Source organism: Vulpes lagopus, chromosome 8 (genome assembly GCF_018345385.1).
Source record: "Vulpes lagopus strain Blue_001 chromosome 8, ASM1834538v1, whole genome shotgun sequence".
NCBI lineage: Eukaryota > Metazoa > Chordata > Mammalia > Carnivora > Canidae > Vulpes > Vulpes lagopus.
In genome coordinates this window covers 104,613,088-104,629,104 of record NC_054831.1, presented here as the reverse complement: position 1 = coordinate 104,629,104, position 16,017 = coordinate 104,613,088, and the positions used below count along the sequence as shown (strand labels likewise).

General features: G+C 49.8%; 1 protein-coding gene across 1 annotated transcript in view; it reads right to left on the bottom strand.

Moving 5' to 3' along the window:
* The window catches only part of MAP1B (microtubule associated protein 1B), an 85,476-nt gene extending 74,521 nt beyond the window's left edge, over positions 1 to 10,955 (bottom strand). Inside the window, exons 1-2 of the mRNA XM_041765923.1 lie at positions 10,631 to 10,955; positions 2,787 to 2,888 (exon numbers count right to left, since the gene is read on the bottom strand). Coding sequence (XP_041621857.1) covers positions 2,787 to 2,888; positions 10,631 to 10,814 — 286 coding nt within the window. The 5' untranslated portion in view covers positions 10,815 to 10,955. The remainder of the gene's footprint in view (positions 1 to 2,786; positions 2,889 to 10,630) is intronic.
* Between the last annotated feature and the right edge of the window lie 5,062 nt (positions 10,956 to 16,017).

Sequence of the window (16,017 nt, the reverse complement as noted above, 5' to 3'; positions counted from 1 at the left end):
TATTTAAGTATTTTCTAACAGACTGACTGAATGGCTTTATTTTTTTTAATGAACCCATCCTGCGCCTCATCCCCCTGCCTCTAGGCTAACTCGCAATCCTGAACGTCTGAAGGCAGAGGTTCAGCCGGCTCCACTTGAGGGGGCCAGAGGTGCACGCATTACTTCCTACAGAATTTCGGGGAGTGTGGAAGAGACCACTAGACTGGGACCCACTCAGAAAGAGATTTCAAATTTCCCCTAAAACCGTTCCCAGTTTGTTCAGGAAAAGCGAACGAACAGCTTCCTCCGGTCTATGCCAGTGACCATCCCATGATGTCCACTCACTGCCATGTTGCATTATGTCCTCTAACAAAACTTCTTTCTAAAACACATGTACTTACCTGAAACTGAATCTGACATGTGCTTCCCTCATCTATGGTAGCCTTGGTTAGAAACCTGCACGCCACGCTGGACGCTCCCCACACAGGGGGAATCCTCCCAGGGGGCCTATTCTCCACGCTCAGGCCTCAGCGGGGAGGCCCAGACCTGCACAGTGCACTCGTAGGCTTCAAAGGGAAGCTCCTACCACCACCACCCCCATCGTGCCATCACCAGGAACGGGACGGCTGCCGCGTGTCCAGAAGTAGCATCTAGCACTGCACGGATCCAGCTAGGTGGGAAGCCAACCCTCACCGCAGGGAGAGCAGAAAAAGGAGGGAGCGCGCGGTAAGCCAGGCTAACGTGCTGGGTGGGGCACCCGGCCTCCCTGGTCCACAAAAGTCATCTCAGGTCTTTTGGCCCCAAAACGGTAAAGTCTTCAGCAGTCCCTGCAGCCTTTCATTTTGCAATACACAGCTGTCGTTCCGCAACACCAGCCCAAGGATGAATGAACATAAGAGGAATCACGATTTGTATACCAAAAAAAAAAAAGTAGCTTTACAAACAGTCTTGGTAAGAAAGTCAGAACAAGCCACAGAGAGAGGATAAAAACTTGCCTTCTGCATTCTGAGACACACGTGTTGGAAAAGGGTACTTCCCTTGTTTTTATTTTTGTGAGATGGTTTTAAAAGTCACGGAGATAGAAACGACAAATACCCACCATTTGCTTCAACGTGGATGGAACTGGAGGGTATTATGCTGAGTGAAGTAAGTCAATCGGAGAAGGACAAACAGTGTATGTTCTCATTCATTTGGGGAATGTAAATAATAGTGAAAGGGAATATAAGGGAAGGAAGAAGAAATGTGTGGGAAATATCAGAAAGGGAGACAGAACATAAAGACTCCTAACTCTGGGAAACGAACTAGGGGTGGTGGAAGGGGAGGAGGGCGGGGGGTGGGGGTGAGTGGGTGACGGGCACTGAGGGGGACACTTGACGGGATAAGCACTGGGTGTTATTCTGTATGTTGGTAAATTGAACACCAATAAAAAATTAATTTATTTAAAAAAAATTAAAATAAATAAATAAAAGTCACGGAGACGTGCAGGACATACAGATACAACACAATAACCCCGGCGCAATCATATACTGTACCTTTACTTTAGTAAATCGTGTGCTGACAGCCTCTGGATCTCTCTCTCTCTCTTTTTCCTCAAAGCAAAGTTACTTAAAAGCTGACTTTTCACAGGGCTTTGCAGCAAGTTAAACTTTTACAGAACCAGTTCCTGCTGTGTTCCTTAGCACATTTACTCAATTCCGTGCTTGAAAGCAACAATTCATTTGGACAACTGAAACGTGTGGGATTTCACTGTCATAACAAACCCGAAGAGAAGAACGAGGAACGAGGATGGTCTCGGGGGCACAGTGCTGCGGCCAAGTGTGATCTGTGAAGCGACGACCGTCCATAAGCGGTTTCAAATCTCAGTATGTATAAGGCCAATGGGACAGGATGGAATCGATCAAAAAAAATAAAAAAGGCTGACCGTCCTCCCCCTCCTGGTTTGATACCAATGCCAATAAAGTCACAATCATATAACAGAACAAGGTAGGCAGGAAAGAATGTTTCTCCATTTCACATAAAATGTCAGTGATATGCAAGAAATAAAATGCAATACAGCTGTCCGTGGCAGATCAAAGGCAGAGCTTTGGAGAAACACAGGTCTGGAGTCTTTATGGGCGAGCCCCTCTGCTCATAATCCTCAGAGGTGACCAAGAGGGAGAACCACCCGCCCCAGCTCACACAAGGAAGGCAACGCGGACCAGGCCCAGTACAGTCTCGCTACACCCCCAGGCCTAGCATTTCCCCAGGTAACAAGTTTCGTGTCCTTACCTTTACTCTGCAGTATTCTTTTCCACCTCTGAAAGAAAGGCTATTTTAATAGCAATTTGCAATGTCAGGCTCTTTTACCCACAACGAGAAAAGTGTGTGGTCATGCGATGGCGAAAAAGGATGGAGTAGGTAAATGGAGACGTTTCCTCTCTCTAAGGAGGGTAGGAGGTTGTGGCGTTCAGGGCAGAGGGCACCCAATTTGTATTCATAGCTTTATTTGAATAAAATTAATATTTAAATAGCCTACAGTCACTCAACGCCAGAGAGTACAGTGAAATGGGGGTGGGGGAGGGGAACACTGTCCGCCAGACCTTTAAAACTTTTCACTAAGAATCCACGAAACAGATAACCCACGCGGAGATAACTTAGAATTGACTTTCATGAAATGCTGCTTCGGGCCAACCTCACCGATAAGCACAATTACAAAGAAGTTTTTGGCAATAAAAGGAAATTCCTCTTGGTGCCCCCGGGGGGAGTGGGGGACAAGGCTCTGCAGGCCGCGGGCTCTTAGGGGACCTACACGGAGAGCAAGGCCTCACCTGGGACTTCAGGAGAGAATCTGGCTGAGTGTCGAGACACAAAAAGTTTCAGTTCTTGGTCCAGGTTGCACTCAATCAGGTTGGTGTCCCATGATCGGATTCCTAGGGAGGGGCAGGAAGAGAAGGGACAGCGGTCCAGTTAGTCATTTCGAAGCGGTTTGGCCAACATCGCCATGACATTTCTCAGGCTTTCGGGGAGGATGTGCAGACTTCTCGAGTGACGAGCCTGCGGAGGGGGAGGGCTAGGAGGTCCCCACCGCAGGCCGCGACACAGGGGACGGGCAGGGGGACCAGGCCTCTGCCCTCCGAAGACGCACATGCGGCTCTTCTGGGAGCGCAAGGAAAGCGGCTACTGGGGAAATGACAGGCTTTTCTCCAGGGAGGGAGTGGGAAGGACAGGAGGCGGTCGGGTTCCAGGTGGAGAGGCCATCACGCAGGCCGGGCTGTCCGGAGCAGCGCTGGCGGGGCCGCTCCCGACGGGGGTGGGGGGCGCCGAGGCACCTGCGGGCCTTGGTCTCTACGCCTTGGGACCCGGGCGGCTCAGCGGCCAGCTGTCGGGCCCCCCCGCTGCGCCACCTGCACAAGAAGACTGGACCTCAGCCCTAAAGTCACGGCCTCTCTGCCCCCACCCCCGCCTTTATCTGACCAGCCTCGCAGATGTTCCTTTGATTACTTGCGCCAGCGGTGCTCAGTGTTCTTACCGGGAGGCACCGAGTGTGGCAACAGCTTTAAAAAATCGTACAGAGTCAGTGGCCATGAACTGCCTTCCGCTCACCAGGCCCGAGGCTGGGGCAGAAGGAGCTCGGATGCCCTGCCTCGGTCCCCCCGCCCCCGTCCTTCCAAAGGGGGGTGGCCAGAGGGAACCCAGAGGACATCAAAGAAGCAAGAACTGGGGAGCAAGCCAGGGAGGACTGAGAAACCACAACACTCTGCAATGTGTTTGTTTTCTATGGATTTTTATACTTTTCCAAATAGGTAGCTTCTGGGAGAGCCATCGGTAGGACCCATGACCGCACCCTTGCATGGAGCATCCTCAGTTGCCAGGAAGAAACTCTGCAACAGCAGCCGTTTACTGCCTGGCTCCTAGGAGCTGGGCCTTGAAACTCGGCAAAAACAGCCGAGGAGCCATCTCCACGCAAGCCCCGGGTCATCTCACCAGTTTTGCGGCTCCATAGTCGCTCCCACAGACTCGGGAGTATAAATGGCAGCACATTATTTAAACACACCCATAAATCCTGAACGCCTGTATTTACCCCCCATTTATATCTTGTTCGGTCTTCTTATCTTGCAAAGAAACAAGATACGGGTGTGCGTGTGCTTCTACGTGTGTGTGTCGTCTATACGCACAAACGTACGACACAGAGATTCTGGAAACTCACTTGACTGCACATCTATCTAGACTCTTCAGATTATACACCAAACACCCTTGGACTGCGAGGAGTATTTTCAAACAGGTGCACGTCCACCCAGGAGAGGCAGAGAATTGATCGCACGATGCACGGGAAGATTTCAGGTGTGGAAGAGTTAACGGCCCTAAAGAGAGGCTAAATCCTAAGGGGGAATATTATGGGTCTCCCTGGAAACATCAACAGCCTCAGCTTGCATTTGTGCTAATGGAGTATTTAAATTTTAACAAGAAAGGCATGTTGCGATTTTGCAGATCTTTTTAGCGCAGAAATGATAAATGGGTTCTTTTTGTTCCCCAGAAGGCTTGACAGGTTGAGAGGTCTGAATTCATTAGAATATTTTACTTCGACGTATACGCTATATGCGAGGCCAGCGTGAAAAAACCGTCAAGCTCCTGTCTGAGCCGCTTAATTGGTAATTGTTAACTGGCTTCTCTGTGCTCCAGGTCTGAGCTCCACTTTGTCTCCGGGCTTGTCACGTTGGGTCACTAAGTTAATAATGAGACATATGTATTTAAATTAAATTCATAGGGTTCTTCTGCCTTTGTTCTTCGCTATGTCCAAATTGCTACATCATTTGAATGACTTCATCTAGGGTTATACGGAGACTTGCTCTTACACTGTTGTTTACCATTTTCCCCTTGGCTTTAATTAACTTGTCATGACACATGCGATTAAACGTTTGCTTTATATTTCAAAAACTCCTGGCTGTATGATTTGTGAGTTAGCAAGGGGGGGAAAGTACAAAACAGAAAAGCTCATTTGGAAATTAATTTTTAAATTATACTAGTAAACGGCCGATAGAAATATTATTTCTCAGTTTCATACTGCCAACGACACTAAAAATCTAGGGTTCTCTTTCCAACGGGGCAATTTCCAGCCAAATTATGTCTTAACAATGCCTACCTCACTACTACCACTTATAAAATCAAGGTCACAAAGGACTCACTGGTTATTTTAGTTGGAAAGGAAAACTTGGGAACGAGGCCACTTTCTATACCAATTTTAGAAATGACAATTTTGTGATTACATTGTACCTTCTACTGGGTAATACTAGCAAAAAGAAATAGTATTTCTCAAGGAAGGCTCCTACTGCATTTAGTAGGTTTATATATCTTCCCTCTGTGCCTAACAGGAAGCCAGCCATAAGCCCTCTGAAGCTTAAAGGGCAGAAAAGGATCTTCTTTGTCTTGCCACATTCTCCTCTCTGGAGGGGCTGACTGGGGGCCCGTAGGGTGCTGATAAACAGATTCTGAGGAGGCTTTCAGAAGCAGATCATCCTGGTCTCTCATGGATACTAGAGAATGTCAAGATAAATTCCCAGCCCTTTTTCTGATGCTCCACCCCAATATATGCCAGGTCAAACTCTGTCTTAAGCCATTGCTTCTCCAGCACACTGCTAAGACTGTGCCCCTTACTAGCTGACCTAGGTCAGGGCAGAACAGAACTCTACCAATGGGAGGTCAACCTCCGCATTTATTAAATTTCTGGGCCCAGGGGGCATCTGTCACCGCTGGGAAGGTGACCTGTGGCTGGGCACCCTGAGGACTCCCCCACATAATCTGGGGCTGGTGCCCAGCCACAGAACGGGCACCATCACTGTCTGCAGGCCAGTGCTCCAGCCAAGAATTCCATTCTCTGAATCCAGGGGAAAGCAGGGCACAAAGGGGAGGCTAAAGTGCACATGAAGTTTGCAGATGGAAACAGGAGAAATAAAATGGGTGTGTGTGTGTGTGGGGGGTCATTATAGGACAAGTCAGAGTGATGGGTGAGCAGCCACTTTCCCTCACTTTATACAGGTTATATCTTGCCAAGGTTACCAATCATGCAAACATTTTGCAGGATTATTGAATAAAACCAACAATTTTTTTTAAAGCACCTCCCATTGAAAGCTAAAATCTATATTCCTAAAAGAGATTATAAACTGGAAAAACCAACAAAGTGATCATTCATTACATGTTGCAATGGCACATGTGTTCTACTCAACAGTATTTGGGCTTTTCAAAGTTGTTTTTTTTTTTCCTATAAACTTTCTCATTGATCCCTCGGATCCATAAGCTTTTGAATATTTTTTGCTGGTACCTAAACGGTTAACCTATGAACTGTAAGATTCCATTTGTAAAACTATGCTAAAAAGTGACTGAGAGGCAGATTAGAATCATAAATTAAAGAAACAGAATTGAAACAAAAAAGAGCTAAATTCAAGGTTTATTTCTCAAAGAAGTTTTCCTATTTTTTTCCCTTGTCCAAACTTTCAATTGGCTTTTTTAATCCAAATACTTGATGTTCATAATGTATATGTGCAATGCATTGATGATAAATAATTTAGGTCTTTGGATAGCTTCCCACATTGAAAACAAAAGAAGTGATTTATGGTTATTATTGGTCAGAAAGTCAGAGCTTATTTTAAAAGTAAGCCTTTATAGAAGATTAAGAATGAATCATCAGGGGTGCCTGGGTGGCTCAGTCGGTTAGGCGTCTGCCTTTAGCTCAGGTCACGATCCCTGGTCCTGGCATCAAGCCCAAGTCGGGCTCCCTGCTCAGCCAGGAATCTGCTTCTCGCTCTACCCCTCACTCTGCCCATGCGCGCGCTTTCTCTCTCTCGCTCTCTCTCTCTCTCAAATAGATAAATAAAATCTTAAAAAAAAAAAAAGAATGAATCATCAATTTAATGACCTTCCATTTGGGAACTGGCTTGGGTTCCGGCACGGCTCACAGAACCCTTACCAGATAATATCAATTAAGCAGCACAAGCAGAAATCCATCTACCTTTTGACTTTGCAAAGTATAAAGATGAACATAATATATTTATCATTCTCCAACATTTCTTCTAACCTCCACCATGTGTTGGCTTTTTTTCCTATTAAAATGAGAACCAAACCCCACCTCTTTCCTGTGTTCTTAATTCCCTTAGCCATCTTGAAGACAATCAATAAAGTACCATCAGAAGGTTACAATGCAATCGGCTAAGCTTACATTTCAAAATCCAGGGCACTAGATGTTACACACATCTATCTTTTTATAAACGCATCTTGCTGCTTCCCAGTGTTAGCCAGAGAAAAGCTACACTCTTTATCAGTAACTGAAAGCACGGACCTGACAGTTAATATTCCTAATAGGTCTTAATTCCTATAAAGCAATAAAATAAAGCAATGAAAACTTTCATAAGGCATTCAGTTTACAAGGTATGGATTTATGTAGTCTATGTCCTACAACAAACTGGAGGAGTAGAGGCTCTGCTAAAAATGGGGATGGCTATTAGGTCTAAGGTGGGGGCTAATTGGGATGAGGGTGAAAAGAGATGCCCAGGAGTGGGATTTGATGGGAGCGACAGTGGTTTGGCACCCAGTGCTGCATAACTAACAAAGCTAGACCAGTCCACGGGAGGAAGACCATTGTTTCAACCTTGAGAAGGTATGATCAAACCTTACATTAGACATTTTGAATACTGTTGAGAAAATGAGGGCACATCTCTCTTCCGCGGTTGCAGAAAGCTTTCCTAAGCATCCATGCCGGGATGTTCCAGGCCTGTGGATTTATCGTATTACCACCATCTTCCTACAGGTTTATCTTCGAGGCTTCCCAAAGAACCCTTGGTAATCAGATGGCAAAATTCCAAATCACCAGGGTCCCCAAACCCACAGGAGGTCAGTTAAGATGGGAGGGGAAATAGGAAGCAAGCCTACACATGAAGCACTGCATTCCCAGCCTGCAGGACTCAGTCGGAGCCGCACCCCCACCCCCCGCCCCCCAGGAGCATCTCCATCCCCGTCACATGCTGCAGCCCACAGGCACCAGCAGTAGCAGCGGTGGTGCCAGAGTGACCTCTGGAGGAGGCCCAGCTGGGACCTGCAGGCCGAGGCAGCAGCGCGCCAGCCACAGGGACACAGAGGGACAAGGAGCTAGGCTGCCCTGTTGCTAAGTCATCTCAGACTGTCTGAAAAGCCAGGGGAGCAATTGTGCTTCGTCCTTGAGGGGCCCTGGAGCTTCAGCTGCATCTGAGAACCCAGGACCCAGGAGAGCAATCTCCAGAGGAAAAGCAGCATCTGCTACTGTGCGTGAGGAAGTGGCTGTGCTCGCTCACTTGATTGATTGTTAACGGGATCAATACAGCAATTTGGGAGTTCTGTGCAAAAACCTGACCAAATTAGCGAACCAAAAAAATCAGGAAGGCCTGGTGATTGAAACGGGAACGTGAAGGGGCTTCTGGGATTCCAGTAATGTCTGCTCCTTGAGCGACGTGGCCCAGGTGTGTCCACCTTGTGGAAATTCACCGAGCTCCTCGTCTGTGATCTCTGCTTTCTTCCTTTCTCTATATTATCTCAATCCATTAAAAAGAAAAATATTTTTTTGACGTCCAAAATGCACATCTGAACTGTATTACTGCAAGCTAATGGTGTGAAAAGGAGTGAAGACAGAGAGCCCTTCACAGCAGCACTTGGATGCATCTATTCTTTTCCTCAAAGAGAAGCGGGCTGAATAAAGGCCCTGAGGGATGGGGTTCAGAAAGGAGTAACAAAGCAGGACGATGATTAGGGTAGGAAGGTGAGGGCCGGGCCCCCTCTCTGCGCAGGGTGCTGCCCACCAGTGGATGGCCATACAAAGGCAAGCTCTGCAAACTACCGCCTTGGACCCCGCACCCCGACATGATGACAGGGCCAGAGAATCGGGGTGGGTGCAGGCGGCACTCCTGTCCCTTAGGGCCGATGTGACCTTGAGCAGGCCCAGGATCCTTCCTGCCCCCCTGGGGCCCATCTCTAACACAGGCGAGGGCCCTTCTGCCGGCCCCACCTGGGCGGGTCACAAAAATCAGAGATGCCTAAACCCCTCTGCAGCTATTAGGACTCCCTGGCAATAACTGCTTTTAATCCAGAATCATCGATTCCTATGGCAGCCACACCCAGAGTCAGTAGGGCTGAAATTTTCCAAGGAGAAAAACGTGCAAACTAAAGACAGACCAGACTTAAGGCCTCTAGTTTGAAAACGGAGGGTTTCTGAGATGCTCAAATAAGGCATCTCCCTATTGCAATCTCTTTCTCTTGAATTTTTTTTTTCAAATAAAACTACACGACTGCATTTTTTTTTTTAAGCTGAAAGGGGAAGAAAAAAAATCAGTGCTTTAAACAAAAGAACCAGGTTTGCGAGTCCAATCCCCACCCTGCAGCCTTTTGTTCTGGGGACAAGGGGCCGTTTCCAAATGCAGAGTCAGAAAGCAAGCTTTCTTTTTTTTTTTTTTTCTTTCATGGAAAATCAGGGTTCCCCTAGGTCTCCGGTGGGGGTGGGCGGGGGGTCCCGGGGCCCGGGAGCGAGGCGGGCGTGCACGCCCTTTGTCCGCCCCGGGCTGCCGTAGAGACCGCAGTGCGGGCACCACGCCCACCAGCCGGTGTCTCCGGGAGCCTGGAGGGGGGCCTGCGGCGGGGCCCAGGGCAGGGCCGGGGCGCCCGGGGCGAGGGCTCGGGTGCAGACCTGAGCCGCCCGTGGGGGCCGGGGGCGCTTGGGGCGCAACAAAGCCGGGCCCGGGGACCGGTGGGCGCGCGCAGCTCCGAGCCCGAGGCCCGGCGGGGGCGCCGCAGTGCGGGGGGCAGGTGCGGTGAGCCGACGGGAGCACTGCGGCAGCCCGGGTGGGGCCGGGGGCGGGCCGGGCCGCGCGCTCGAGGCTGCGCCCGCCCGCCCGGCGCGCCGGCCCCGCCCTGGCTTCCCGGCGAACCGCTATTCGGCCTCCGCAGAGCGCGCTCCTAGTGCGCGCACCGGGCGCGGCGCTGGCCCTGCCCGCCGACACCCCCCCTCCCCTGAGCCCTCGCCACCGAGGCTGAGACTTCCCAAAGCAGAAGCCCCACCCCGCAACTTGGGGTCCCATTGTCCTTTCTGGAGGCTGCCACCGGGGTCCCAGGGGCGGTGGCGAGGCGGGCGCAGGCGGTTCTCCATCCCTGCGTCCCGGGGAGGGGACGGGAGGGGGGCGGGCGTGGCCCCAGGACTAGCCTAGTCATTGCGGGGTGGGGGGAGAGCACATCGGGAGGTTCTACGCCAGAAAAGGCATTTCTCGGGGGCCGAGGTGGCTGCGGGGAGGCCGATTCCCACGCGGGCCCTGGCGCATGCTGGGGTCCCAGCCCTGGGGGAGCCGTGGGGGGGAGGCAAGAGGACTAAATAGGGCGTCTGCGCCAAGCGCCCCCGCCCCCCCGCTCCCGGGGCTCGGCTCTATTGTGGCCACCTGCAGTTCCCGGGCGGGCGGGGCGGCGGCCGGCGGGGGGGCTGCGGACCTGTGACAGGTCCCCGCGGGAGGCGGAGGCCGTGCCCACCGCGCCCCGCACCCGAGCATCCGCGGGATGCCCGTCGGCGAGCGCAGCCCCGCGGGTGCGGGTGCGGGTGCGGGTGCGGGTGCGGGTGCGGGCGCGCCCTGGGCGGGGCGGGGCGGGCCGGGGGGCGCGCGGGGCCGCTTACCGAGCTCGATGTTGCCGATGGCGCGCCGCAGGTGCTCCTCGGTCACGATCTCGCCGACGACCACCAGCAGGTAGAACTTGCTGTCGAGGAAGCGGTGCGACAGGCTGGGCGACGTGGACGCCGCGGGGTTGGCGGTGCCGCCGGCGGGCTCGGGCTCGGCGGCCTCCAGCACCACGGTCGCCATCCTGCCGGCGCGCTGCGCTGCGCGAGCTGCCCCGCCGCCCGGTCGTCTGCGGCAGGAGAGGCTCGGCCGCCGAGGTGCAGCCCGCGCTCCGCCCCCCGCGCCCCTCCCGGCGCCGCGCCGCCTCCCTCCGCCCTCCCCGGAGCGCGCGGCGGAGCGGAGCGGGCACTGCGAGCGGGCGGGGACGCGGCGCCGCTTTTATACGGAGCCCGGGCCGCGAGCCGGGAGGAGGAGGAAGAGGAGGAGGCAGGGACCACCCGGCACATCCTCACGCGGCGGCTGCCTCCGCGCCTGCAGCCGGCGGCCCGGGCTGATGTCATCTGCAGCAAATCATCTCGCCCGCGGCCCGGAAGCCGGAGGAAGAGGTGTGCGGACAATGGTCGGGGCAGCGCCCGCAGCCGGGGCCGTGCCCGTGGGGACCCCGCCGCAGCCGGGCCGGGGCGCACGCCGCACCCCCCGCACCCCCCCGCCGCGGCGCGGACCTCGCCCAGGTGCCGGGTGCAGGCCCGGGCCTCGCGCCCCGCCCGCGACCTCGAGGGCCGAGCTCAGGTGCCGTGACCCCGGGGCCCCCGGCTCCGGGGACGCGCACCCGCCTTCGCTCTGACCTTGTGGGCTCAGGGAGACACGCGCCTAACCAGTACGGCCCACCCCCGCCTGATGCGCCAAAAAACGCAAACCCGGGGTCCAACGTTGTTCAGGCTTTGGGCCCCCAGTCTGCAATTCCCAGTGCAAAGGAAAGAGCACTGGCTTTGTGGTGCTTATGGGAAAGGGGTGCGGGGGGGACTAGGTGACGGGCACTGAGGGGGCACTTGATGGGATGAGCACTGGGTGTGATGCTCTATGTTGGCAAATTGAACACCAATAACAAATTCGTAAAAAAAAAGGAAATGAGAGGACTACAGATGCGGTTTTCCAGATACAGATTTCTTCCCCTTAATGATATGCTGAACAGCTAGCATCGGGCCTAACAAAGAATAAAAAGAGAAGGCCCCCTCTCTATCCCAGCAGGATTACAGGGACTACAATGTGCTTCTCGGTCCCCTAAGGAACACACCAGCAAAATGATTTCGTGTGATGGTGATATCTTTTAAAAAATATACATAGCATCGGGGATTGTTGTTGCCTTTGTGTTTAGAACACAGAAGAAAGTGTTTAAAGGCAGCCCACCTACAACCATGTCTCACAGATCTCCTGAATATAGCTTCTGCCCCAGGAAAGGGCTGGTGGGGATGAAGAAGGAAGAAAATGGGAGGGCTCAGCGGTTGAGCATCTGCCTTGGGCTCAGGGCATGTGTGATCCCCGGTCCTGGGATCGAGTCCTGCATCAGGCTCCCCGCAGGGAGCCTGCTTCTCCCTCTGCCTGTGTCTCTGCCTCTCTCTCTCTCTCTCTCTCTCTGTGTCCCTCATGAATAAATAAATGAAATCTTTTTTTAAAAAAAGGAACAAAATGTGCAAACATGGTACTATCATAAAAGATAGATTTAGGATTAGAAGCTTAAGAAAGAGGCCTGCATGGAAATTAGATTAGTCAATAGAGTTTTAACACTAGAATGCATATTAGGGACAAAACAAAATCGCCTGGATGGGTAGGCTAAGATTTCCAAGTCAGACCATTGTCTTACCCATTTACCACCATGATTTATTGGTGATTCACGCTTTGCTCTTAGCTCTTTCCTGAAACCCTGGCATGGGAGACATGGTAGGCAGCCAAAGGCCATGATGACTTCCTACATGCCAGTCTGGTCAACGGGGAATAAGGTACCATCTGGCCCACAGCAGTTGAGGTCTGTGACAGGCTCACTGGTGAGCCACATTCGCCAGTGAACAGTGACAAAGAGTTCCCAAGTGAGATAGTAACAGATCATTTCTTGGTCGTAGAAGGCCCTCAATTCCTCTTAGAGAGGTAAGGGTAGCACCAGCGCCCATAAGTGGGGGAGGAGGTTTGGTCAGGAGCCTTGTTTTCCAGAGCGAAGCCATCGGAGCCCACTGTCGCATACTGATTGTCCTTCATTTCTCTGAACCACCATTACTTTTATTTATGTAATAATTTTCTTTTGCTCCATTTTTTTTTTACTTAAGATTTATTTTTCATGAAATTCTTTACTGCTGTGCAAGTGGAAACACTAACGTCACTTTGAAAGGGAAGGTATCCCTAAGATAAACACGATGAGAATAAGATCATACAGTTCACCTCCTGCCACACACCGCTATTTGCTCAAGACTCTGACCCTAGGGATCCCTGGGTGGCGCAGCGGTTTAGCGCCTGCCTTTGACCCAAGGCGCGATCCTGGAGACCGGGGATCGAATCCCACGTCGGGCTCCCGGTACATGGAGCCTGCTTCTCCCTCTGCCTATGTCTCTGCCCCTCTCTCTCTCTCTCTCTCTCTCTCTCTCTCTCTCTGTGTGTGTGTGTATGACTATCATGAATAAATAAAAATTAAAAAGATTTAAAAAAAAAGACTCTGACCCTCAGGAGTAGGCTCATTAGATTAAAAAGAGAGATTAGCAAGTGTTGGAGAGGCGTTAAGACACACTACCACCGAACTGAGTTGTTTTCCATGTCATCGCAGAAGGTTGGATGAAAATAACACGAGAGCTCTCTTACTGTGTGAGTCAGTGCAGTGAAATGCCATGACCATGAACCACCTAAGTCACCACCCAGACTTTGCAAAACACAGACATAATGACAGAAAACTGATGAGAGATACAGACTGCTATAGTACAGGTTTGTAACTCTGGCCAAGTGACTTCTTCTTCTTGATCTTTAGTCTCTTCATTACTATCCTGGAGACAATAAGATCTTTATAAACACACGAGTAACTTTGTAAGAAAGGCGTAAACCATAGAAAGTGTAGGTACCTAACACAGTGATTGGAATCCTGGGCCCTCGAGGAATGGTTGATGGATACACCTGTTTGGTCCCAGTTTGCTGGACAATGGAGTAAAAACATCCTTAAAAAAATATGCGGGTGACATCGAGTCGGGCATAATTACCAAGACCTCTGAAACAATATTAAGTGACACTGCACTAGAAAAGTAGTCATCACCTATCCCCACCTCAAAAAAAAAAAAAAAGAAAAAGAAAAAAAGAAAAAAAAACAAACAAATCACAAATCTAGCACTAAGGAGGTAGAAGGGGAAAACTAACATCGAAGAGTGCCTGTGTGGCCTGCTGCCACCTGACATCACCTGGATGTCCCAAAGATACCTCAGACTCAACACGCTCCAAACCAAAACCATCTTTGCCCCCCAAACCTGATCTCACTTTTCGTAGTTGAGTGAGCAGTCTCACCACGTACCCTATGATGCCTCCTAGGTGTCTCCTAGGTGTCTCCACTCCTCCCTGAGCCCTGGCCCTGTCCGTGTACACCTGAGCATGGAGTCTGGTCAGTTTGACCTAAGTATCTCCTCAATCCATCCACTTCTCTCTACTATCGACACCCTACTCTGTCCTACTATCACCATGACAGGCAACAGTGTACAGGTTAGAAATTGGTTTCCGAAGTCATTCATACATAATACTCTCAGAATAACAATAAAAATGTTAAAAGCGGTTTAGGATTTTTTTTCAGTTTTCTTTGTTATTAGATAGATCCCAAAGGGGTGCAGTTTTAAAGTCACTTCAATCAACCCATTCTTATATGATCATGCCACTAACTCGATACATAGTTGGGCTCATCTGTTTCATTTTGGTTTTTGGTTTTTATGAGTTGATATTTTTATACTTTATAACTAGGTAAAATATTTGCTCCCCAAATCAAATCTACAGAATAATTTGTATTCAGAGAACTTTAGCCTCTTTCTCCTCCCTTTCCCTCTCTAACTCTTTTGCCCAGGTTTAGCCTTCCATTAAAAAAAATATATATATATATATACACATTTATATATATTTATATATAATTTATTTATATAACATAAATATATGTCTCATATATACATTTATATAACATATATATGTTTAATTATATATACCTTTCCCTACCTCTTTTAGATAAACAGCACATATACACACAATTTTCCCATTTTGTTTTTTTTAACTCAACAATATAGCATGGAGATATCTCCATAACAGCACAGATGAATATTTCTATATTCCTCATTCCTTATAGCTGCATGGTAACCCATTGTCTTTATTTACTATAATTTATTTAACCCGTCCATTATTGATTGGCATTACGACGTCATTTCCAACTTAATTTATATTATAAACAAGAGTTATATTGTTTTGGCCTGTGCAGTAGCAATGGTCACCTGACTGGCATCAGTATTTCCAATGGGATGCTCATCCAATCCATGCTTCACACTACATGGAGGGTGATCTTTTCTGATCTGGTCCTGTTACCCACTCATACCTGAAACTCTTAACTGGCTCCATATTGTTTTTAGGATAAAGATCAAACTCCTTAGCATGGCCTACAAGGTCCCACAAGTCTCCTTGGCTATATCTAGCCACCTCCTCATCCTTACTTTCCAGCTTCAGCCACACTGATGTAACATCAGAGCATGCTTCTTCCAAACACAGGACCCTTCCCACTTCTCTTTGGCCTGGCAAAAGCTCTTACTAGTTAACTTCACCTAGTTGATGTCTGCTTGCCCTGCAGATGGCATCTCAGCTATCACCTCCTCAAGGAGGCCTTCCCTGACTGAGCCTCCTTACGAGGTCCGTTAGCTTTTTTACGTGCACTCATAGATACTCAGCTCCATGCGCCACTTCTTATTTGTAGCCCTTGCCATCAATGTAATTTCACATTTTTATATTTAATTTTAAAAATTTGTCTCTTCGCCACTGGACTCTCTGCTTCATGGAAGCCAGAGCTACGTTTATCCTCCCACTCTCACACCTGACCACCAACTTGCCTGAGGATTCCCAGGGCCCAGCACAGACAGTGTGCTCAATCAAGTGCATCAACAATGTGAATAGCTTCCAGAAGCCACGTTACTGAGCCTGGTGCTTTAAGTATATGGTTTCAGTGAATTCTCACTAAGAGAAATTGGTATCGTCACTTATCATTTTAATGGCCCTCATGTCTCTTCTGCATTTCCGATTTTGGTAATCCAAAATGACCTTAGCTAGCTTAGAGCTAGATTTGGTTGTGTTTTTTTTGTTTTGTTTTGTTAATCTGTATTTTCTCTTTTTTTCTTATTCGTTCCTGCTAGGGCTTTATCAGAATCAGTCTTGATTATCTTTACTATATTTGATGTTACTG